The sequence below is a fragment of the Ictalurus punctatus genome, chromosome 28, assembly GCF_001660625.3.
Source record: "Ictalurus punctatus breed USDA103 chromosome 28, Coco_2.0, whole genome shotgun sequence".
NCBI classification, from domain to species: Eukaryota; Metazoa; Chordata; class Actinopteri; order Siluriformes; family Ictaluridae; genus Ictalurus; species Ictalurus punctatus.
The window spans coordinates 15,198,489-15,224,185 of record NC_030443.2 but is presented as its reverse complement, the minus strand read 5'-3'; the positions used below and the strand labels follow the sequence as shown (position 1 = coordinate 15,224,185).

General features: G+C 38.3%; 1 protein-coding gene across 4 annotated transcripts in view; it reads left to right on the top strand.

Moving 5' to 3' along the window:
* LOC108260070 (mediator complex subunit 13L) overlaps window positions 1-25,697 on the top strand; it is a 103,700-nt gene that overhangs the window by 19,463 nt on the left and 58,540 nt on the right. For all 4 annotated transcript variants that reach the window (XM_017460019.3, XM_017460021.3, XM_017460022.3 and 1 more), the window contains exon 2: window positions 198-435. In XM_017460019.3, the coding sequence (XP_017315508.1) occupies window positions 198-435 (238 nt within the window). The remainder of the gene's footprint in view (window positions 1-197; window positions 436-25,697) is intronic.

Below are 25,697 nucleotides of genomic sequence, written 5' to 3'. Positions count from 1 at the left end.
AAACACCATTTGGGACTTAAAATAAACTGTAGATGTGAAAACATGGCTAAATGTAACGACTGAAAATCAACCTGTACAAAAAAACAACAACAACAACCTTCCTTTACATTGCAAATTTGAACGTTCTGCAGAGTGAAAGTGTTTCTTATTCTTCATGATCATCTTTTCTTCTAATTTGAAGCTTCTTTCTCTTGTAGGCGGAGTTGACGGGCATCAAATGGCGCTGCTACAACTTCCGTGGCGGCGGCGAATACGGACCCGTGATCTCGGCTCCAGCACAGGATGACCCGGTGCTGTGCAGCTTTACACGCTGCGTGCAAGCCAATTTGCTGTGTGTTTGGCGACGCAAACTCAAACCTGATGCCAAGGAGCTCTGGATCTTCTGGTGGGGCGACGAACCCAACTTGAGTGACATCATACACCATGAGCTTGAAGGTGAGGCTGCGGAATAGTGCGCTAGAATCGGTGTGTGTGGTGGGTTTGTATGCTTTGGCTATTCATTAGTTGAGATGCAAATTTGCCTGATGTTTTTCGCAGTGCTTCTGTCTTTGTGTTAAGGACAAGGGTTTTCAAGAACACACTAACTGCTGATGCACACTGCTTTTTACTTCATTTCATTCGAGTCCCTAAACGGATGTTGCAGGAGTGGCCTAATTTCTATTATTACACATATTATGGCTACGAGAATGCTAATAATGCATGCGGCTTTTACGACGCGCCCTTATAACCTTCGGAATGGACTCTTGAGATAAAAGTGGTGCCGTATCATTTTCCAGATGCTCTTCCCCAGGATTTGCAGGACCGTAGGGAAGCACACAGATGCTAGAGAGAGAGAGAGAGAGAGAGACAGAGAGAGAGAGAGGATGTTGGTATGCAGGCGACTTTGATTTTGCATGGTATGCGACTCCCTGAGTGTTTCATTGAGAGTGGGATCAGCTGAATCTACACTATTTATAGAGCCATTTGCATTATCTCATGGCTCACTGGGGACCTCGCAACTATTGACCACGGCTATGGATTTTTGAGTGGGGGAAGGGTAGAAGTAAAAACCACTGAAATATTAGCGCATAGAGCATTGAAAGAAAGTTGACAGACACTCACTTTTTCACTGCAAGGATTTTCCTCGGTCCGTATACATGTTAAAAATGAATTATCCAAGCAAGCATCCCCTGAGCTCAAAATATCTCCCAGTTGATCAGCAATCGCGTTGTACCTCCCCCAAGTCTGCAATAAAAAGTCTGGGTTTTCGCTAATAGCATTGGCTGTTTGCTGGTGATTCTTTATCTAAAGCTCTAGGAACCAAGGTTTTGAACAGGGGCATATGAAATGTGAGGAAAAAACAATACTATCTCAGTAGTTTGAGTTTATAGGTAAACTTATTGATGCGTTGAAGCATCTTCAGTGGCTTACCGTAATGGGGAATTAGCTTCCTGTATCCTTGACATACATGAAGGTCCCTGGTTGAAAGCCATACATCTGTCTGTTGTCCTTCTAGATCAAGAGGTGGTGATGGAATGGTTGCTGGTGATCATTCATCTAAAGAACTGGGAACAAAAGCTTTCAACAGGGACACATGAAATGTGAGGGATGAGTGATAGTTTCTATGCAGTTAAAGATTACGGCTTATTTCACTAATGTGTTGAAGAATCTTCAATGGATTGATGCACCGATTCATTAACTTACTGCATCCTTGGCCTACATGAAGGCCATGCTTGGCTTTGCTGTCTATTAAAAGGGTGGTGGAACATGGTGGTGATCTACATGCTTGCCCATGCAGCTACAAAAGCATTAGTAAGGTCCGGCACTAATGTTGAGCACGAAGGCCTGGTGGGAAGTTAATGTTTCGATTCATCCCAAAGGTGTTCAGTGGGGTTGAGGTCAAGGCTCTGTGCAGGCAACTCAAGTTCTTCCGTGCCATCCTTGGCAAACCATGTCTTCATGGACCAAGCTTTGTTTACAGGAGCATGGTTTGAACTAGGCCTCTTCTAGTGAAAGGAAATCTTAATGTTACAGCATACAAAGACATCCTAGACATTTATCTGATTCCAACTTTGTGGCAACAGTTTGGGGAAGGCTCACATATGGCTTTGATGGGCAATATCAATATCAGGGTTTCAATCAAGGTTAATTGAGGAGTCTATCATCCAGGAATGATGTCATCTTCCTTGTTGACCAGAGAATTTGGGGGTTATCTTTTTGAAACAATGGGAGTTCCAGAGCAGCCAGGTATTTGGGTGAAGCTGGAACCAGGAATGTGATGTTTCTCCAGGCATAGGACACTATCTCCAGACTCAACAATTGAGTGTAATGGGTCCTGATTCCTACCCCTACTGGTCTGACCGTTCATGGCTAAAAAGATTTATGGGTGATGTGGGATTGTCGAGCTCTTGATTTCCCCATAGCTCCTGTGTAGATGAGGGCTTAAAAAGAACCAAACGGAGTGTCATGAAAACGATGTAGCGCCACCTTAATTATAAAAGATTTATAAAGGAGAAGATAGTTGGTGACTCATCACATTAGCACGAGGCTCGTCTACCGTACACTTTCGCCTTAGCAGAGCCTCTCACATTTGTGGGCATGTAGGACATTGTGCAATGAGGTGGGTGGCTTCTCCACAGTAGAAACATACACCCCTCCCACACTAGGGTGTAGACTTTCTGCTGTAGCATGGGTTCTGGTTCTCCTCTTGGCGAGGCAGGATGGAGAAGGAGGGTGCTTGTCTTCTCTCTTTCAAAAGAGCAAATGGCTAGGTCATGGAGACAATCCAGTGTCTGAGTCCTTGGCAGAAAGCAACAGTGAGGGCTGGCTTCTTCCACCTGCCGCCTGCTGCAAGTGTTCAGAATTCTGTAGCATATTCAGTGAGTCAAGTCGAGTCAAGTTGCGAGTCAATCAATGAGCGACTTGAAGCAGCTCAAGCCCGAGTCCTCATCGCTGGTTACGAGCAGTCAACATTTCATCCACAGAGAGAAAATTGCTTGGATATATTTATGGTCATCACAGTTTACAGACATATGCACACACATACTTTTTCACAACACTCAACTGTGTCGCTTAGCTGCATTGAGTAAATGACAGGACAAGGTTAAGTCCAATAATCTCTACCGTACACCCCCCTTTCCTGTCTCTCTGTGCCAGATTCATCGATTGTTGACAGTGGCAGAATAAAAGGCAGATAATGTCGCACTGTAATAATCCCATTGGAGCGAAAGATGATGTGAAGCCTTAAGTCATGCATTTCAGCCTTTGTGTGTGTGCCGTTGCTTATTAGCCTGCATTATGCCAGGCGTGTCTCGCTTGTCAAAATATTTCACGAGATGTGAGTATTAGATTCATAATGTAATGTAAGAGTAACAATCCTAGGGTAGATTTTGTATATGAATTTCCCCCAATTTCTCTCCCCAGTCATTATGTTCAACCTTGATCTCATGGAAAATTCCTACAAATTTCAAATGTGATTGGCTTTCATTTAATCACATGCCACACTGTAAAACCGGATAAGTTCATTTAACTCAAAAAATTTGAGGAAACCAATTACCTCAAAATTTTTAAGTTGATAAATCAATTTCTTGAAGCCAAATACACTTAAATATAACAAAAATCTAACTCAAACTTTGTAATTTAAAATGAATTTTTGTTATATATAATTGTATTTGGCTATTGTATTGCATTGTATTGTATGTATTTGTATTTGGCTTTGTTAGCGAAATTTCGTTTCAATGTAATTTGCTGCAGAACTACAGTACGAGACATATTTTGATATAGCTGACATTTACATCGTCCACATATAACACAACTGCTTTAGATGCGAACACTATGGAGGAAGTACTTCATTTTTCAATATCCAATAAAATTGAGGAAATGCTAATTTTACCCATGTGCAGATATGAGCGTTTATACAAACCTTCTAACTGGACTGCATAAGATTAAAAAAAAAGGAGTCATGCTGAACAGAGAGTCACAAGACTGGTTTGCTGGTGTGACTCATTTAAATTTGTCTTGTACTGTTCGTACAACCCAGCTAGCAAAAGGCTGATTCTCACAATGGAAAAACATTATGTACAGTGCTGTGAAAAAGTATTTGCTTTCTTCTGTTTTTGTGTAGATCTCATACTACATTGTTACAGAAATTGAAACAAAATCTAAAATAAAACAAAGGCAACCTGATTAAACACAAAATACAGTTTTTAAATGATAGTTATTGAAGCAAAAAAGTTATCCAATACCAACTGAGTCTGTGTAAAAATGTATTTGCCCCCGTAATTACTAATTCCTCACATCTATGAAACTGGATTCATAATGGGGTTCAGCTGGACTAGACACGATAAGGCCTGATTACTGCAAACTACGGCTGCAACTAACTTTCAGTACCATTTTATTTGTTACTAATATAAACTTCAGACTAAAACATTACATTAATATTATATATATACATATTTATTACATTTGTATACTTATATGTATATATATAAGTATTTATGCATTTTTTTATGGATGCACAAAAAAGGCACTGATAATTAAATGTCGTCTTAAAGGAATAATTAATAATATAAATAATAATAGGGCGCACGGTGGCTTAGTGGTTAGGACGTTCGCCTCACACCTCCAGGGTCGGGGGTTTGATTCCCACTGTGGCCCTGTGTGTGTGGAGTTTGCATGTTCTCCCCATGTTGCGGGGGTTTCCTCTGGGTACTCCGGTTTCCTCCCCCAAAGACATGCATGGTAGGCTGATTGGCATGTCCGTAGTGTATGAATGGGTGTGTGAGTGTGTATGTGATTGTGCTCTGCGATGGACTGGCACCCTGTCCAGGGTGTACCCTGCCTTGTGCCCCATGCTCCCTGTGATTGGCTCCAGGTTCCCCGTGACCCTGAAAAGGAATAAGCGGTCGAAGATGGATGGATAAAAAATAATAAAAATAATCTCGATTTCACTGCAACTTATGGTTTCGGTTACTCACTGCCGTTAGGCATTGTTTTACTTATATTTACTTTGATCATATCGTACCATGCGTCAATGTCGTGCTTCCGTGCTACACAAGCTCTGCTTTGTGAAGTTTGCAGATTACAGTCTTTTCATGGCATTTAATATAAAATGCTCCCTTGCCATAGAGGACTTGGGGCGCACCCCTTTTTCGCTGTCACTTGACGATTACGCCTCTGTCTGATGGTGACTGAGGTCATGTTGGGCATAAAAAGTAATGCTGACATAAACCGTAGAAATTGATTTCCATTGATTCTGGGTATTCTGCTAAAGTTAGCGGTGTCGCATTACGTGCGTTTGACGTCATGCACCATTGACTGGGAAACGGTTTATACTTCCGGTTAGTAAAAAAACAAACAAACGCTAATGCTGCATTTGAGACGATACTTTCCTTCTAAAATTCATACACTAGATGGTAAAATATATGGTGCTTGGTGTAAGTGTATAGTACATCATTTGGGACACAACTTTGGTCTGTACCCTCCGATGCGTGTTTTTCGGAACAGAAGTAAAGCGATGAGTAAACGTGACCCGTGTCGTGCGCAGACCAACTAATTGATAATGAGATTCATTGACAACGATTTTTATAATCGATTATTATCGAGTTTATCGATTAGTTGTTGCAGCGCTACTGCAAACCCTGTTCAATCAAATCAACTTTTAAATAGAACTTTTTCAACAGCATGAAGTTAAATTCCTCAAAGAGCACAGAAACTACTCATACTGGAAGTCAGAAAAGAGCCAAGGACATCATCAATGGACCTACAGGCCTCTCTTGCATCAATAAAGGTCAGTGTTCATGACTCCACTATCAGAAAGACACCATGCAAAAAGGGCATCAATGGAAGAGTGGCGAGGTGAAAACCACTGCTAACCCAGAAGAACATTATGGTTCGTCTGAATTTTGGTAAAACACACCTTGATGATCCTCAAACCATTTGGGAGAATGTTCTGTAGATTGATGAGTCAAAAGTGGAACTGTTTGGAAGACAGGGGTCCCGTTACATCTGGTGTAAACAAAACACCGAATTCCACAAAAAGATCATCATACCTACGGTCAACATGGTGGTGGAAGTGTGATGTTGTGGGGATGCTTTGCTGCTTCAGGGCCTGAACATCTGGCAGTAATTGAGGGAAACATGAATTCTGCTCTCTACCAGAAAATCCTAAAGGAGAATGTCCGGTTTTCAGACTGTAAGCTGAAACTAAAGCACAACTGGATTATTAACAGCAAGACAATGATCCACAGCATAGGAGTAAAATTTAAGTTTTGAAGTGGCGTAATCAAAGTCGTGACTTGAACCAACTGAGATGCTATGGCAGGACCTTAAACGGGCGGTTCATGCTCGAAAACCCTCCAGTGTGGCTGAATTAAAGCAGTTCTGCAAAGAAGAGTGGGACAAAATTCCACCACAGCGCTGTGAAAGACTGATCTCCAGTTATCGGAAGCGTTTGGTTAGTTATTGCTGCTAAAGGTGGCACAACCAGATTTTAAGTTTAATGGGGCAATTAGTTTTTCACATGGTTCATAGATGTTGGATAACTTTTTTTTTACTTCAATAATAATAAAAAAAAAATATTGTGTGTTTACTCAGGTTGCCTTTGTTTTATATTGCATTTCGTTTGAAAATCTAAAACTATTTATTATGAGATATAGACAAAAACAGAAGAAATCAGCACTGTACTTCCAATTGATTTAATACTCATAAAGCAATTTAGAAAGAAAAGTATTGCATTTATGAAGCAAATGTGTTTTCATTTTTACCACAGTATCGCTATCTACAGGTAAAATGATGGGTTCTAAACTGCTAACTGCCCAAAAAATGAGGACTTCATTGCTAATTTTCTGTCCTTATTTTAGTCATGGCCATTTTACCTAAAGACCAAAATTTCAAGGTTCTACAGCGACTGTAGCTTCAGATACATTAGGTACTTCTGCTAGACAATTACATAAGCTCTCTCTCTCTCTCTCTCTCTCTCTCTCTCTCTCTCTCTCTCTCTCTCAAATCTCATTTAAAAGAGAAATGGCACCTTATGGTGTAAGCAGCCATTTTGATATGTCATATGCTAAACTTGAGGGCACCGAGTAGGAATTTCAAGTTGTTATTATTTTTTTTGAAAGTCGGTAATATCAAGTTACAAGTTTTAGTCAAATGCAGCAGAAGTCTAGCTGCTATGGTTGAGAGAGAGAAAAAAACAACACCTCTTGAATGTCAGCCTCTACCATTGTTTTCCCACACTCGTTCTCTTTCAAGTGACCTTTGTTGAAGGGGTCAGGGGAAGGGCAGGACCATGAATGGAGCCCTGATCATCACCTAATGGGGGGCTTGCACCCTGAGCTGACCCTCTACAGACTAGCGTTTATCCAGCTATTGAGAGGTTTTAGGAGGGGAGTCCAGGCTTGGCAGGCAGAACTGTGTGAGTGTGTGTGTGTGTGTATAAGAGAGAGTGAGTGATAGTCTGCAGTCAAAAAGCTCAGAGATAAGACTCTGCGTATTAGACAGGCTGGTGAGTTCAGGCCATGGAACGAATTAGACACGTTGATAATTCGCGTTTATTTGTCCCTAGAAAAATTACATAGTGCTGTTAATGATGATGTCATGGCTGGGTGTGTCATGAAAAAAAAAATGGCTTTGCCATTTTTGTGTTGCTTTGTAAGAGTGTTTTGATTTCTCATATAAAGTTGATTTAGTTTAGATTATATTAGTTGTTAGGTTCAAATATTCATTATTGATATGAAAATAGCAGCAGGTTCAGCATAAGCACATCATGAATGAACAAGAATTTAGCATTTTTCCTACTAATTACATTAAAATAGTAAAATATTTTTATGATACATTATATTGGCCCCTGCTATATTGGTCCAGACTTACATTCCTCATTCTTGCAACATTCGTTTTGCTCTAATTCTTACTGTAGTTGCTGAATAATTAATAGTATTTACTGAATAATGCGCTTCATGATTAATAACTGAATAAGCTCGAAGTGGTTGAATAGATTGTTACCTAGCAAGTCACCATTTTTGTAATAATGTTGTTATTCATATTTAATTATTATTAGGCATTATTATACCACGTCTGTTGAATGCTGTGGTCGAATTCTTAAATCTGATTGGTTGCTGAACTCTGATAGAACGTCCAGCTGCACCTCCAGAGGTTTATATTAATGAGCTCATTCTAAGTTTCTGTTTCTATAGTAATGGCTAATTCACAGAAACTTGTATGATGGAGGTGCCACATGAACAGATTAAAAAAAAACAACCCATCTGTGATTGTTGATATGATGAAGTTTTCTGAGGAGGCATTTATTTAGCAATTTTGTAAGGAGTCTCCAGTGTTCAGGACGGAGGCCTTTGTGGCTTTGTTTTTCCTGCCTTACTTATATAAAAGCATTAGTACTATTTTGTGACTGTTAAAGAAAAAAAACGCATTTCAAAAGTGTCGAGCTGTTCATTCGGATCTGCGGTATGCTAATTAGCCTTCATGTCCTGTTCACTGATTGAGGTTATCGCTTTTGAGTTTATAGCAGGAAAATAAATTGGTCTTATCCGCATCACTTTTACTAGCAAGGTGATCTTATAATATATTTATATAAGCACCGACTAAACACTTTCACATGACTGGGGATGCTTTCTGATGGTGCGTATGATTGAAAGTAAGTAATGGAGCTCAGGTGAGCATGACTTAAACCCCCTATTTGAAGGGATTTCTGTACTGCCTTCTGGAAAATTCAATCCTTAACTGTTCAGTTTGGGTGAGTCTGTTCCAACTGTAGCCTCAGATTATTGTTCTTGGCTGAAGAAGAGCAGAACCCGATGTGGTCCTCTGATGTAGTAGCCATCCATCTCGAGGTTTGACGTTCTGAAATGCTTTTCAGCTCGCCATGGTTGTAAAGAGTGGCTATTTGAGTTACTCTAACCTCCCTGTCTGCTCGAACCAGTCCGGCCATGGCCATGTCTCATCAAGAAGGCGTTTCAGCCCGTAGAACTGTTGCTCGCTGGATGCTTTCTGTTTTTCACACCACTCTGTGTGAACTCTAGAAACTGTTGTGTGAAAATTCCAGGCGATCAGCAGTTTCTGAAACACTCAAACCACCAGCTCAACCAATGCCTCATATGTGCAGCCAGGATCACAGTCACTGAGATCACATTTTCTCACTCTGACGATTCTGTGTGAACATTAACTGAAGCTTATGAAACGTATCTGTATGATTTTATACATTGTGCTGCTGCCACATGTTTTAGCTGATTGGACAGCTGCACGAACGTGCAGGTGTACAATATGTGTTCCTATTAAAGTGGCCAGTGAGTGTATCTTCATTTAGCTCGATTCATCTCTCCACCTCCCACTCAAATTCATTCATCATAATCATATTCATCATAATCATCACGATAAATAGATCATCGTGCGTATTTGCTCTGATGGAATGGAGGGGCGAAAGTGTTTATGGTAAGGCGCAAGTGTTATTTGACTCATGTAATCATATGACAAGTGTGCAACATGCTTCTGCAATCAGTAGTGCTCAAGGCTGCTGGTGACACACCAGGAAGCTGGGACGGGCCCCCAAGTGTGTGTTAAGTGGAGTTTTTTGACTCACTTGCTGCTCTGAATGCAAATGGAGAAGCAGTACTGCAAGAGCAAGCTGGTTTTATTAGCCTCTCCTGAGTAGACGAGTGAGACATTCGCGAGCTGAGACGTCTGTCAGTGTTCACACATTTCTCGTGCCCTACTTGGACCAAACTTTCCCTGAATAGCGCAGTTCATGCATATGAGAGCAAAATAACAAAGTAAATAAATAAATAAATAAAAACGAAGCGACCCGGGTCAAGTGTGCATTTAGACACTACTGTAGAGTCATCATCCTGCTCATAAAATCTTCCTGCGCATAAATGACTTTTTCATATATGACCTTGGTTTGAGAGGAGGCAATATAGTAACCATGTAAAACTATATTACTTCTTCATGGCAGCCAGACAGTTTTCTGCCTCTTCAGTATATTTGTACCTGAGGTCAATGAGCCAAGTAGAAGGATGAAATCGTGTTGTCCCAGAATTTATGGAAATAATTCTGTCTTCCGGCGCTGTAGTCATATTTGATCCAAGTCTTTAGAGCAAAATTCTTTTAGAGGAGCCATTTTGATTTCAGGTCACTGATAGAGTGCTATCTGTTCTAGTGAAAACCTGGGACATGATTGAGGTACCTTCACCACAGGGTCCTTAGTTCCCCCTTGTTACCAAAAAAAAAAGTAAGATGGAGGTTTAGTAGTGAAAATGATTATAAAGTCTATTAGGCTATGCTTCTGAATAAAATGTACTTAACAGTAGTGTTTGTATCAGTAGCAAAGTACTGAGGTAGGATAAATACATTAATAAATACGGGATAAAAGGTATTGACTATTTTTACTTAATAATGTATGTTGTACATTAATGAATTTTTGAACATAATCTTTATTTATTAAAATACAAGATCTTTAAAAAAAATAAATGTTGAGGAAAACGGCATGGTTTTAACACTGGAAGCACAATACCAAACTGAAATTGAATATTTTCACAGTAACAACACATTGTATTCCTTTTATACCACAGCATTTGGTGAACGCTTTCTTTTTTTATTAAACGTTTTCCTTATTAAAGTATGCACATTGTACAACCGATCCATTTATAGTCATGTACAACGTTGTGGAACGTCATCAAAACAAGTTAGTTCCTATTTTCACTTACATTATTACAGTTATAAACAGTTATTCCCACACCAGCCTTTCGTTATTTTTTCCTCTCTCGAAGGTAATACGCCAAAAAAAAATCCAAAACAAACAAACAATTAAAAAAAAAAAAACCCAGCTAGTGGTGTTACCGAGAAACACGTTATGGAGTCTTCTATCCTGAAGAAGTCCCCGTAGTGGAAAACTACTGTCTGATACAAAGCACTGTTACTGCAGACTCCTTCCAAAAATGCTAAACATCTGGAAAGACCCTGATATTTCGCTTTTATATTGAAATGTATAAGAATGAGCAGATGTGACTATAGGGTGTCCCAAAAGTCTCCATACATAGGGAACTATGTTTGCCAGCACCACATCGGTTGTGCCTTCGTCAGTGGATGTTCGTAGACGTCCACTTCTCGGTCGGTCCGCAACACTTCCAGTCTTTTTGAATTTGTTAATAAGTTTGCCAACAGTGTTGTGTGTTACTCTATGTACTTGCCATGTTTCCACAGCTTCTCGATCCAGCCATGAGAATGATCTCAAGATCTCAATGCGTTCTTTTGTCAAAGGCATTCTTAAAGGCTATCTGAAAAAAAAAATACATGTATATGTATATATGTATATAAACTAAGTATGAACAATTTTGGATGATATTTTGCTTAAAAGTGTTAATTTCTTCTATGTATGGAGACTTTTGGGACACTCTGTATTGCCAGAGCTGCTGGTAGAGACAATGAATCAAGACTTTTTGTCCAATTTTTAGAATTATCATGATGTTACCTTGTAAATATTACAATTTGTCAGTTCGATTATCGAATTAGAAATTGATGTTTTTCTTATTTGGCAACCCCGCATTACTGTTAATGTTTAGGATTTGTGTTATTCACATTTTCGCCTTCAAGCAGTGTTTCACACACTCACATTTCCCATTAAGGTCCAATTACACACAGTGTGACATAAATGAAGTTGGTGGAATTTACATTTTACAGTCCCGTCAGGATTTAGTGATTTTGTGAACGCAGAAATTAAACCCAAGCAAACTCCTCAATATTCGGGAGAGCTTGCAGTTTTTTTTTTTTTGTTTGTTTTTTTAATTACCATGTTCTTTGCTGCCTCAGAAATGAATCAACCTGTACTGACGATTCCATCTGACGAGGAATTTCCCCCTTTGCACAAATGGCAAATTTTTCATTTCCTTTGTTATAATATCATCACTGATTTGAAACTTTTCCTCCTGTTGTTGTTTTAAAATAGCAGCCTTAAAATGTGTGGCGCTGAATAAATAGCCATCAAGACGTCATCCTATTTAAAGACTTCCTACATTGGCTTCTGTTCACACACTTTCCATGTCAATCTTTCTGGGATTTTAACTCTTCCTCGTGTTGACACAGATATTTTCCTCGTTAACTGAAGTAAAATTCTCATGTAAAGTGCTTGCATTTTTCTGAGACTTCCTTTGAATGCAGAGAAAGTGTTTGAGTGTTTGACCCATACCGCTGATCTGTTCTTTTTATCAGTTTCCTTCTCACAGTGCCAGTTTGGCCTGACTGCCTCACTAACACATTTTCAGCTACCACTTTTATTATAGATTTCCAGTACAGACTTAAATTTATACTTAGAAGTTCAAGCCCCAAATTCATTTATTTCTGACAATGGCAGTTTGTTTATTTATTAAAGAACGGCACGTGATTGACTTTTTACCCATTTAATGCTGCGAGGTGTCTGCGAAACAAGTTCCTGTTACGTTATAGCAGCTGTAAACTGTCATTTCTTCACCAGCCTCTATTTTTTTCTTCTTCTCTTGAGAGAAGTAAGACAAAAAACAAGACTTGTCAAGTTAACAAGAAACCACAAAGCCCCCGGTCTTCCCTCTGTGTTCCTGTTTCGCAAAACTTACTCCTTCGCATCGTACTGGTGCAAAGCACTGATATTGGAGACTCCTTCCAAAAATGTTGTTATTATATATATATATATATATATATATATATATATATATATATGTATATGTATGTATATATATAACTTACACACATTTTTGGTATCTGTTTGTATGTTTCCAAACAGAAAGTTTGTATGTGAGACCAGAAAGTTTATACAGAACCTAGAGATATGATTAAAAATGATCAGTTTGATCATGTTAAACATTTTTCCCCAGCAAGAAATACTGTACGTGCTTGTACAATTCACAATTCAAAAATCGAATTAAACAATATGCGGTATGAGTATATTGATTAATAAAACATGTAAAACTTTATGATTTTTGTGCTCTTGGATACAGGAGTTAAAATAATTACATATATATGACAAAATAATATTTAGTACAAAATTATATAAACATTCATTTTTATAATATAGATAAGGGCAGGCGTGGGAGTTTAACGGGTTCAATTTATATAATGCTTTGATATAAATGATTGTTATTGGGCGCTGATATGGTTCATATCCTCACACTGCAAACAGTCCTGTCTGAACTTGACCCCAGTGCTTTATTATTTGTCTACTGGAAACTAATGATCACACTGGACTGATGGATTGGCGATAACAGGCTTCCACTGAAGCTGTAGTTGTTTCTCTTACTAATAAATGCATGCGCCTCACCTTTTTTCGTCTTTCTTGACTTTTACTCGTTGGAGAAAACCTACAAAACTATTCAAAATCTAGCTTTGTAGTAAGTAACATAAATAGCCCTGCTCCATAATGCTCCAAGAGTTGTTGACTGTAGAGTTGGGATAAAATGCATTAAAATTCAACATTGTTAAAAAGCTGAGTTGCTAAGAAAAATCCCTGCAGTGCTTTTGCTTTTACATGTGTCAACATTTCTCATTCTCGATAATCCAGGAAAGCCTCAGAGCAGAGCCATTGCTCCGCCAAATCCAGAGGAGCCAGTTGAGGTGGATTACAAAGATGCTGCTCACTCCTTGGCTCTAGGTAGAGAGGTGTCAGGCACGTCCCAACGGACGGAGACCCCGGGGCAGACCCGTGACCCACTGATGAGATTATATCTCACAGTTGGCTTGGGAACATCTGAGTAACTACCAGGAGGAGCATGAATCACATAGAGAACTTTGGGCTGACCTTCACAGTCGGCTGGCACTGAGACACAAATAAAAATAAACAACCAAATAAATAAATAAATAAATAAATAAAAGCTTGAAGCAACAAAACATTCATTTTAATATTGATATGAATATTAATATTACATTTTAAGATTGTGAAACTGAAATACAGAAAAAAACAAATAATTAAATTACATCAACCACAGTGATGGATAGATGGGTGGATGCGTGGATGAATAGATGGATGGATGGTTGACTAGATAGATGATTTAATGGATGAATGAATAGATAGTTGGAGGGATGGATGAATAGATAGATGGATGGATGGATGGACTGATGGATAGTTGACTAGATAGATAGCTGGATGGATGGATGGATGGATGGATGAATAGATAGATGGATGGATGGATAGATGACTAGAAAGATGGATGGATAGATGACTAGATAGATAGATGGGTGGATGTATGGATAGACGGTTGACTTGATAGATAGCTGAATCGATGGATGGATGACTAGGTAGATAGATGGATCGATGGATGGAAGGATGGATGGATGGATAGATGGATGGATAGATGAAATATATTAGGATTTGGAGATGAAGATTTGACTGCTTCTCACTAAACACAATACATTTTCACAAAAATTTAGAAGACTGAAAATTTATCAAGATTTAATTTTGATTACTAAGGTTTGGAAATGAAGAATATTTAGTAATACAACAGTAATAACAGTAATACATAAATCAATTGAAATACCTCAAAGAGAAAAAGTAAAACTAATATTTTACTGTGTGTATGTATGTATATATATATATATATATATATATATATATATATATATATATATATATATATATATATATATATATGTGTGTGTGTGTGTGTGTGTGTGTGTGTGTGTGTGTGTGGTCACTCTGCCAATGGCAGTTTAGGACGTACTGTGCTTCCAGTCTACACTGTTCCTCTCACAGAGACTGTAATCTCTCCAGATTTGTGCAGTTGTTAAATTCTCCCTCTGCCTGTTCTCACATTTCTCACTGTGTGCTCATTTTCAAGTACGTCTCCACTCCCTCCCCATCCCTATACCCCTCCTCCCCGAGCTGTTGGGGACATAACCATTGTTTCAGCAAGCTCTCTGTCATACATCATGGCCTAAATATAGATCTTGGGCAAATCGATGTGCGAGAGGGAACGCTGGAGGAAAAACACAAGACTCTTCCTCTTGTTTATCACGTCACCTCCCTGTGCACTGGCTGCCACGTTTGCTCTAATGAGCCACAAGTGGGTTGGCACTCGGAGTGACCTTTTTTCCGGCCAGGGTGAAGAGTAGAGGATGAAGTAGGTCGTAAAACACTTTGCATATGTGGCCCTTGGTGTCATTTTGACAAGAGAAAATGACTTTGCTCATGACATCAGTGTTCAGCTGGTTGACCTGATAATCGCTGATGACATTTATACGACTTCCACGTTGTATCTGGCCAGAAATGTTGAACCACTTCTTCTCCGGTTTCAATAACCTACACCGATTGGTGCTGGTTTCAAATATTCCTTTGCACAACCACTTCCAGTTTACATCTATAGTGTATTTCTTAATAATCAGGGTTAATGGAGTGACAGTCTACTGCTCTTAGTTACACCCTTGTAGGATCTTTCCACTGTACAAGCACAAACCTGTAACTGATCCTAGATCTTTTTTTTGCTGCTTGTTTAGAAAAAGTACTCCCCCCCACCCCCTCACAGGAAATCAGGACACTGAATCCACTTCCTCAGACAGTCTGGCACAACTCCAGAAACTTCAGCTTCAAATTAATCTTGGAAAGTCTTCTTTCATTTTAAGAACGAAGAAGTGATCAATCTTTGTCTGATGTTGTTAGTGTAGTTTTTTTTTTTGGCGTTTTCTTTCAGGGATCAGAACAAGGTGTGTTTTTTTGAGGTATTCATGTTCTCCTATGGTTTGACAAGACCTTCCCGTTATTTTAACCTGCGCTATACTATCACAAAACTAGTAAATATAGGACCGGATTGAATGTGCGTTATTGCATTATGAGAGCATATCTTTCATCAGATGGAGTTCCTGCCGGTGCTTATTCCCGCTCTCGGGAGTAGTAGTATCGATCCCGGGGTAATTTCACCTGCACGGCTTCAGGAAGTGGAAATCTCCCCTCTGCAGTGTCATTGATTGTGTTTGGATTTTTTTTTTCTTTTCTCTGGAAAGGCTTTTGCTCTTTTCACGCCCGTTTGATACGTTATCAGTACTTGCGAAGTTGGAAGTCATCCTAAAGCCCAGACGAATCGATACATGCACAAAGCAGCGATCAGGGAGGATTAGCCAAGCATCATTCAAGAGACAATTTGACAATAGGATAACTATCAGCAATATAAATTGTTCACTGATTACTTTGATGTTTCCACAAATCTTCAGAGTAATCAAGAGGCTTGTTGGTCTCCTGCATATTGGTACTTTTGAGTGAGTAAAACCGGTCCCCGCTGCCCATTAACACAAGAAGGGATCCCTCAAGGTTACTATCATGCAAGCAAGCCGGGCAGAGAGAAGTGACCTTTCTTTAATGAACCTTTAATAAAGAGCTCATGTGTTGAAGTAGAGTTTTCCTTAGCTCAGAGAGTGTACTTAGCCTCATGGCTAATGACTTTTTCATCTTTTTCATCTTCAATCCCTTTTTTTCTCCACAGTACTCAGCTTTTCCATGTTGGTGACTTTAGCCTTACAAAGCAAAATTAGCTTTAGAATGTACATCTTGCTAAGATGTGAAGAAGAAAAAAAATCACCACAGAGAATAGAAATAAGAGGTGGGATTCTCTAAATACTTGACGATATGAAGTGAGAAATTTAATTATTAAATTTAATTACTTAATAACCTATTACGTATACATATTTTATTAGGAGGGTCACAATGAATTGTATTTCTTAATTTTTACATATTCAAAGACAAAAAAAAGAAGAAAAAAAAAGCCACAGTAGAATGTTTTAAATCTCTCAAATCATGTTTCCTAAACTCTTTGGCTAAATGTCCTTTGTTTTATTTCCACATTTTTTACCAGACAGAGGCTATTTGCCCCCAATTATTTGTAGCTAATTCCTTCCATCTAGTCAAGTCTCCTGTTATCATAACAAAATGACCACCATAGTAGAGCTAGTACTTGATAGCAAACGATTTTCCTTTTAATAACAAAATATGGTCCATGAAGTAATGCTAGACTGCATGCTAGCAAACGTGGCTGCTGTTTTTATAGTTATAGTTAGCCTGAATAGCTAGATTGTTAGTGAAATTGGCTAGCTACTACTGCATGAGATAGTGTTAGCTAAACTAAATGATTAGCTACTACCTAGAGGTCAAATAGCTACTACTTTGTGTGGTAACATTAACTAAACTAACTCCTTAATTAGCTAGAGGTTAAATAATTACTACTGTGTGAGGTAACATTAGCTAAACTAACTCCTTAATAAGATAGAGGTTAAATAATTACTACTGTGTGAGGTAACATTAGCTAAACTAACTCCATAATTAGCTAGAGGTTAAATAATTACTACTGTGTGAGGTAACATTAGCTAAACTAACTCCTTAATTAGCTAGAGGTTAAATAATTGCTACTTTGTGTGGTAACATTAGCCAAACTAACTCTTAATTAGCTAGAGGTTAAATAGTTACTACTTTGCGTGGTAACATTAGCTAAACTAAGTCCTTAATTAGCTAGAGGTCAAATAGGTACTACTGTGTGAGATAACATTAGCTAAACTAACTGCTTAGCTAACACCTAGAGGTTAAATAGTTACTACTTTGTGTGGTAACATTAGCTAAACTAACTCCTTAATTAGCTAGAGGTCAAATAGGTACTACTGTGTGAGTTAGTGTTAGCTAAACTAACTCCTTAATTAGCTAGAGGTCAAACAGCTACTACTGTGTGAGGTGACATTAGCTAAATACTACAAATGTAGCACAATGTTAGGATTATGTAATTAGCTAATCTTGCTGCATCAGGATGTGCCATTTCTGTTACATATCATCACTTCTATGTTTTATTATTTAAAGTATGTTTTCTAATAAAATCTGAAAAGCAAGCAATTATATGTAAACAAAAGGCACTTATTAGAAGAATTCGAAGTGTAGAACTGCTGCTAATGCTTGATCTTTCTGTGGTAGGCGAACAAATATTCAAATGCATACAAATACTAGTAGCTAGTAAGTAATTAAGACTCAAATGCAGTACTTAATGTAATTTGATGACGCTAACAGATTTTATTGTCTTCAGATACAGTATTTTCCATACTGTTGATATTTTTCGATTAACAACACACGTATGTATAAGACATTTTGTGAATCAGTGAGGAATCATTTAAGAGAGTCTAAAAACAATTCTTCAGTCTTTAATGAAAACAAGCCATTTTTGTCCTCTAACGTGATACACAACCTGCATAAAGAACTGCGTGCATGAGAGACAGAGAGAGAGAGAGAGAGAGAGAGAGAGAGAGAGAGAGAGAGAGAAAAGAGAGAGAGAAGAGAAGAGAGAGCAGGAATGTTCTTGGAAAAGTGTACAGTTTGGGTTATGTGTGTAAAAATGACTCAGAAGGGGAAAATGGAGTCTGAGGACGAATGAACAACTGTGTACATGTTTGACTTCACTTTGATTTTCTGTCTAACCTGTTGCAGTACTGCAGTTTTATAAGCACCTGAGTGTCTTGTTTTACTGATTCAGAGATGATTTTGTGCTGAGACAGAGAGCTTAAGACACACAGTTCCTTGTGCACACTTTCACTTATAAAGAAAAGCCACCAACTGAAAGAATGAACGCTTTGTGTGTTAATATCTCCGTGCCAAAGTGGGAGGAGACTGGAGGAGGAGGATGTATTGACTGGGGGGAAGGAATACTTGAGAGAGTGAGAGAGAGAGAGAGTGTGTGTGTGTGTGTGTGTGTGTGTGTGTGTGTGTGTACGTGTATGTACCATATCTGTGGTTGTGCAGTGTTTACAGTACTTGTTGTACTTTTGTTCTTGGATCTGTGTCATAGTCTCATGAGAGGAACCCAGCTCATGCTCGCTTTGTTTTCTGTTGCGAGACAGTCAGCTTTTCACTGCATTAGAATAGGAGAAAATTTGGAAATAATCAGCAGATGTACAAATGAAATTGTCACTGTTCTTGTTTGATAATAGCACAGCGTGTCGACTTCTCAAATCTGCTTATTCAGAAGGCGTTACCAATGCCGGCTGTAATTCAAATCAATGGTTTATTTTAATATGCTCATTCTAATAGACTAGCTTATGGTTTCCATAGTAACAGCTAATTCACAGAGACTTGTATAGCGTGCATTTTTTTGCATAAATCTAAGGCTAATAATAAATGTGCTAAAAATGTGTTGTTATTTAACAAAGAATATAATGGCTGACACGGCGACTTTTTCTGTTAGGAGACAGTTTATTTGACATTCATGGATGGAGTCTCTAATGTCGGTTTTTCGTCATGGGAAACTCTTCAAGGTGAAGAACTTCGCGCTTGATAACATGACAAGTTGTTCAAACACAATGAGTTGTTCGATAATAAATGTAAAAAAAAAAAATTGAATCGTTGGCAATTTGCTGTCATGTAAGAGAAATAAATCACCTAAAAAATAAAACACTTTAGGATGTAATGTTATTGGAAAATAATAAACGTTGGTGTGGTTACAGTAGCTCCGCTTTGCACCGTGCATTTTGATTGATTATTTTCCTACAACAGCACACCCCCAACTGTTTTATTCCTTATTAGGTACAGAAAAGAAACATGGCTAAGTTTTTAGCAAATACGGCTCATGTGGGCAGTAATTGCTCTCCATGAGCGCTACACTTCCAACTGTAAAAGGCCGCATTTGCTCCCATTGGTCGTCAGCACTTCTCATTTGCATAGTTTCCACATTGAAATGACCAATTTATGTCACAAAATCAGTCGATACTGGGAACTATTTTAACCACATGATAATGAGTCTTTATTGGTCACATATACATATGTACAGCAAAATTCTTTTCTTCACATACCCCAGCATGTTAGGAAGTTGGGGTCAGAGCACAGGGTCAGCCATGATACAGCACCAACAGTGGCAGTGGCTTGAACCCCCGACCTTCCAATCAGTAACCCAGAGCCTTAACCACTAAACCACCACTGCATGCATATGCAGTGTATACACAGATTTCACAGTGTATACACAGATGAACTATTTCCCAGTACTTGACGATCCCTCCAGGACTTTGCGATGGCAGAAATGAACGTGAAATCAAGCAAACTCTGCAATATTCGGAAGAGCTTGCAGTTTCTCAAAATTCCTGCAGATTTTCTGCAGATTTGGGCTGAGACGCTTCACGTGATGTTATCACAACGCAGATTCGTTCAAAGCCCTCTTCAATTCACATGCATCAAACAAGATGAGAGCTCTCATGCAGTTTCTCATACAGTTCTCATTTACCAACAAACATCACTGTGAAAGACCGTACAAAACAATTTCATGCAATTGCAATTTTGCCAATTCAAGTAGTTTTCCGCAAAAAAAAAAAAGCAGTAGCAAAATCGAGCATTTTTGGTCGCAAGATTTAGAAAAAAAAACTTAAACTTAAACTTAAAACTGACTTGTTACCAGCTGACAAAAAAAAATAAATCAAATGTGATGGAGTAAATAGATATTGTGTAGAGGAAATGAATCTGTGGCACGTATATCAACACAGCTCGACTAATTACTCAATGAAATAGTTGAAATACTTACATATCAGTTTGATTAAATAGTAGCAACAATGCAACCACATGCAGAAATAACAACATAAACTAATTAACCTGAAAGCATCACTATGTGTAGAGACAATACATAAAAGAAATCTGATTATTGACTCGTGGAGCTGGATGATCTGCTTTTTATTAAAGTGCATGTGTATATTTTATTATTGCAAAAATGAGCTTTTTTTGTGGAAGTAATCAGATTATTTTGTACGTGTAAATACTGACTTTATTTAATTAATGATAATAAAGTGACGGTGACATTATAGAAGACATGTTGATTGTTAACTCCTGCTACATAAACCCAGTACACTTTATATTTATAGTGGATTTGGATGGAATGTCATAAAGCAGTTACTTCAGTGTAAATGTTTAATTGTAGAGATTTCTCCTGTTCTCTGTGTGTGGGCTGTCGAAGTATGCTGGTATGCTGGTACATGTGTGTGTTTGTGTGTGTGTGTGTGTGTGTGTGTGTGTGTGTGTGTGTGTGTGTGTGTGTGTGTGTGTGTGTGTGTGTGTCCTTTGTGGTTGGCCTCTGGCTTTGGAGGCTCATGTGTTACAGAAGTCCATGCCCAGAGTTTCTGGATGTCTGGACACCTCTCCTTTCTATGGAAAAAGAGGTCTCTCTCCCTCTCTCTCCCTTTCTTTCTCTCTCTCTCTCCCCGTTTCTCTCTCTCACTCTCCCTTTCTTTCTCTCTCTCTCTCTCTCTCTCTCTCTCTCTCTCTCTCTCTCTCTCCCCCCCCTTTCTCTCTCTCTCTCTCTCCCCCCCCTTTCTCTCTCTCTCTCTCTCTGTCTCTCTCTCTCCCCCCCTTTCTCTCTCTCTCTCTCTCACTCTCCCTCTCTCTCTCTCTCTCTCTCTCTCTCTCTCTCTCTCTCTCCCTCCCTCCCTCCTTTTCTTTCTCTCTCTGGGGCAGCCAGTAAATCCCCAAACTGCTTATTACCTCCTTTCCTGAAGCCAGTCCCAGAGCCACACTTCTATTAACAAAAGGCTATTTTTTTTGTGTGAGTGTGTGTAATCGTTTTACAGTAATACATTCATTTCCTCCATATTCCACTACCGTAAACTAGTGAATTTCTGATTCATTATGAATCATCACCCGTGTTGGACCAACATTAAAAATACAGCACACAAAGCTACAACTTAGTCAAAAGTATCATTAAAACGCCTTCAGGCAAATGTAGCTTTACACTACACACTATAGAAGAGAAGCAGCTTAACTACATTAAATCCTCGATTACGCTTATCTCTTCTGCTAATTACAAATAATAACCCAAAGACGCTGCCTGAAGAACGCTCTGTTCCTTAATTTGCAGACTAATAAAACTGCCTGGATGTCAGTCAAGTAACATGTGAACATCCTATATTTTAGTGTTTTATTTTTTATCTTCATATTTTATATATTTGAGCTTTTTTTTTTGTTTGTTTGAATTTAGTTGAAATACTGCAAAATATTAAGGTCTAACCAAGGAAAAGGTGTATACAGCTGCATATTCCGGCCTGTATTCAAATCTGTATGCTAACCAGAAAACACGTTTTGCCAATTGCATTTCCCTTAAGAGGCATAATTCAAATAAATTTGCAAAACTTGTATTTGCATTTGCACTTTTGAGCACGGCGATGTACAAATGGATGCTGAAGTTCAAATGCAAATGCGACGTCTGTTTGAACTCCATTTCCTTTTCAGTGTCTAAACTCGTCTTATTCTGCCGTATTGAAAAACGCAATAGTAATCCTCTCGTTTGTGATTGCCATTTGTCGGCCAAAAATAAATATATAAAACGGCTTTTTAATCTCGATTGCGTTTTCACTGTCAATGAGATAGATGTGTCAGTCAAACGCAGTGGGCAGGAGTTTGAAGGGACATCGCGTGTTTTTCGGAGGAAGTGACGTCTATTTAAAAGTTCTTCCCAGTGTTGCCTGGTCTGTGGTTTTCCCACAGAAATAAAATAACAGAACACTTGGGGGCTTGGCGTTATAGGAAATTAATAAACGACAGGGTGATGTGATTCTGAAGTGTTTTATTCCTTTTATACCACAGCAATATGCCAATGCTTATAATGATTTACTTATTAAACAACAAAACATCGTACGTCTTATCTGTTTGTAGCTTTGTTGCGGAACGTCCGCAAAACAGATGATCGCTTACATTATAACTACTATAAATACTCGTTCCCTTACCAGCCTCTCTTTTATCTCTTCTTTCTTGAAGACAAAATAATCTTGCTTGTCAGTACAGAGAAATTACACTATTACGAACCATTGATAATGGAGACTCCTCACAAAAAATGTCTTAAAATAAATAAATAAATAAATAAAAACAGTTTATATGGATATGGAGCGTCCGACATACAATTCCATGTGTGAGTGCTTACTATAAAAATGATAACCTCGTTAGCATTTAAACGAGGGCATTAATATCCATCCATCCATCCATTTTCCATACCGCTTATCCTACACAGGGTCATGGGGAGCCTGGAGCCTGTCCCAGGGAACTCTAGGACAGGGCATGGGCAGGTCAACTCATCGCGAGGCACAATCACACACAGTCACAATTTGGAAATGCCAATCAGCCTACAACGCATGTGTTTCTACTGGGGGAGGAAACAGAGTACCCTGAGGAAACCCCTGTAACATTTGGAGAACATGCAAACTCTATGCACAAAGGGCGAAGGTGGGATTCGTACCCCCAACCGAGAGATGCGAGGCAAACGTGCTAACCACTAATTAATAAAATACGCATATTAATATAAACATGTGATTTAGCCGACACTAGTGTCGAGCTGCTGTTAAAGAAAATTAATCAACACCTTCTGACCAATCAGATTTGAGAATTTACAGTTATTTGATTTAAAAAGTATCAATACTACCATCTTGTTATAACTGATACTTAATTACTGACCATCACTAACTGTTGTGCTTTTAAAAATTAACGGCTTAAAGTCTTATCTTATTACATGTTTATTTATCTTATATATTAATGTGTACTATCTATGAACTGCTATGAATTATTGCACACTGCAGTGAAACTAATATGAGTACTATATATATATATATATATATATATATATATATATATATATATATATATGTATATGTATATATATATATATATATGTGTGTGTGTGTGTGTGTGTGTGTGTGTGTGTGTGTGTGTGTGTGAAGTATGTAACTATGGATTCTGGAGGTTTAATGGGTTAAACGATGACCTTTAAATTGTGTCACATGTTGTTCGCCTTTTGTCTCTGGCGGATTTACGCAACTTTATTCCCGTCTTTTATATAACTGGAATTGCAAGCAGATACAAGCCGTTGTTACCCACAGGCTCACCGCAGCTCTGTGGTACGGCTGTAGTAACTGTAGAATCAGGTTTGCACTTGCCTCAGCTTTGGAAATGGTTAGCAATAAACTCCTGTGGAATATTGTGAATCGGTGAGGTCAAATAGCAGGTGTGTGAGCTTCCAAGCTCGGAGAAATAAAGAAGTCTAGACTTCCATCCAAAGACATGGCTGATCTGTGAGGATATTGGTATAGCACAGGAACACAATATGAGTTAGTGTGTACTGCTGGCCTGGAGGGTAATTCCAGCGCTAGCTTTATAGTCATTCTTGGCTGCTGGTGAGGTGTAATTTGGCTAATTAATCTTGTGTTGGACTCACTTTAAGATGGTGGCATTAGTGCTCTGGTTATTGGGTTATTGGACGCATGTTGGGGGGAAAAAATAAGCCCTTTTAAATATTCAAAGAGTGTTTCATGTGTTCGATTTGAAAAGCATTAAAAACTCACACTCGTTGTAAATTTAAGAATGTTTGTGATTTACAGTGGGTGCCTGCACTTAAGTGTGTTTTCATTGATTGATTTCTTTTGGTGTATAGAAAATGGATTAAAGATTTGAAATGTTATGCTTATGTCATCTCTGAGCACTAAGCAATCATAGAAGTGGGTCATTTTAGTGTGTGTGTGTGTGTGTGTGTGTGTGTGTGTACTCATGCTGGCTGAGCTAGAGCAGAGAAGATAAGTGACTGTCAAATGATGTAACCGTGTTGGATCACTCTGCTGGCCTTTCTCTCGTTTCTGTCCTCTCACGATTGTCATAACTGGCAGAGGTTCAGTCTTTTCCCCTTTCTTCTATGTCTCTGTCTTCCTCTCTGGACCAACATTAAACAAATACAAGCTCATGGAAATAATTTGAAATCTCCAAATATAATTAGCTAGCACACAGCAGAGAATATCCCTCAAAATAAAGCTAAGCAGAGAAAGCAAACCTAGCTAGCTAGCACTAGGGGAAAAAAGATACAAACAAAGCTAACTAGCTAACAGTAAAGACGATAGATAGAAGATAGATAGTAGCTATCTATATTTGGGATATTCTTTACTGTCTTTACTGCTAGTAAGGATATTATCCGTAAACAAAAAGTAACTAGATTACACGAGCAAATCTCCAAACAAAGCTAGCTATCATTAAAGAGTATCCCAAACAAAGATAGTTAGCTATAATATAATCAGACAAAGCTAAGTAGCTAACACTAGAGAAAATTACCAAACAATTTGAGCCAGCTATCACTGGAAACAATTTCCAAAGAGTCAGCTAACTAACACTAGAGCAAATCCACAAACAAAGCTAGCAAAAATTACCAAAAAAAAAAAAAAAACATTAGCTAGCTAACAGTAAAGAAAGTCATCAAAACAAGCTAGCTAGCTAGCTATCACTAGAGAAAATCCACAAAGCTGATTAGCTACTAAAGATGAAAGATTATCACAAAGATTGCGAACTGCCAGTATACTATACTTAATTAACACTAGATATCATTTTCAAACAAAGCTAGGTAACTCACTAGGATATTTAACTACAGTTTTGTAATAATATCCTAAAACAAAGCTAATTAGCTAACTCTATAGAAAATAGATGAAGCAAGCTAGACAGCTAACACAAACAAAACTCTCAAAGACAGAAGAAACAAATCCAAACAACCTAGCTAATCAACACTAGAGAAAATTGCCAAACAATATTGCTATCTAACAGTGAAAGTGGATAAAGCTAACTAGCTAACACTAGAGAAAATCTCTAAACAAAGCTAGCTAGCTATCACTAGAGAATTTTCTCACACAAAATTGCTAGCTAACATCCTGCTAAGGTAAACATTCTTATTAATGAATTTGATTGTTTTTTTTTTTTGTTGTTGACATTTTTCTTTAGTATTTGCTTCAAA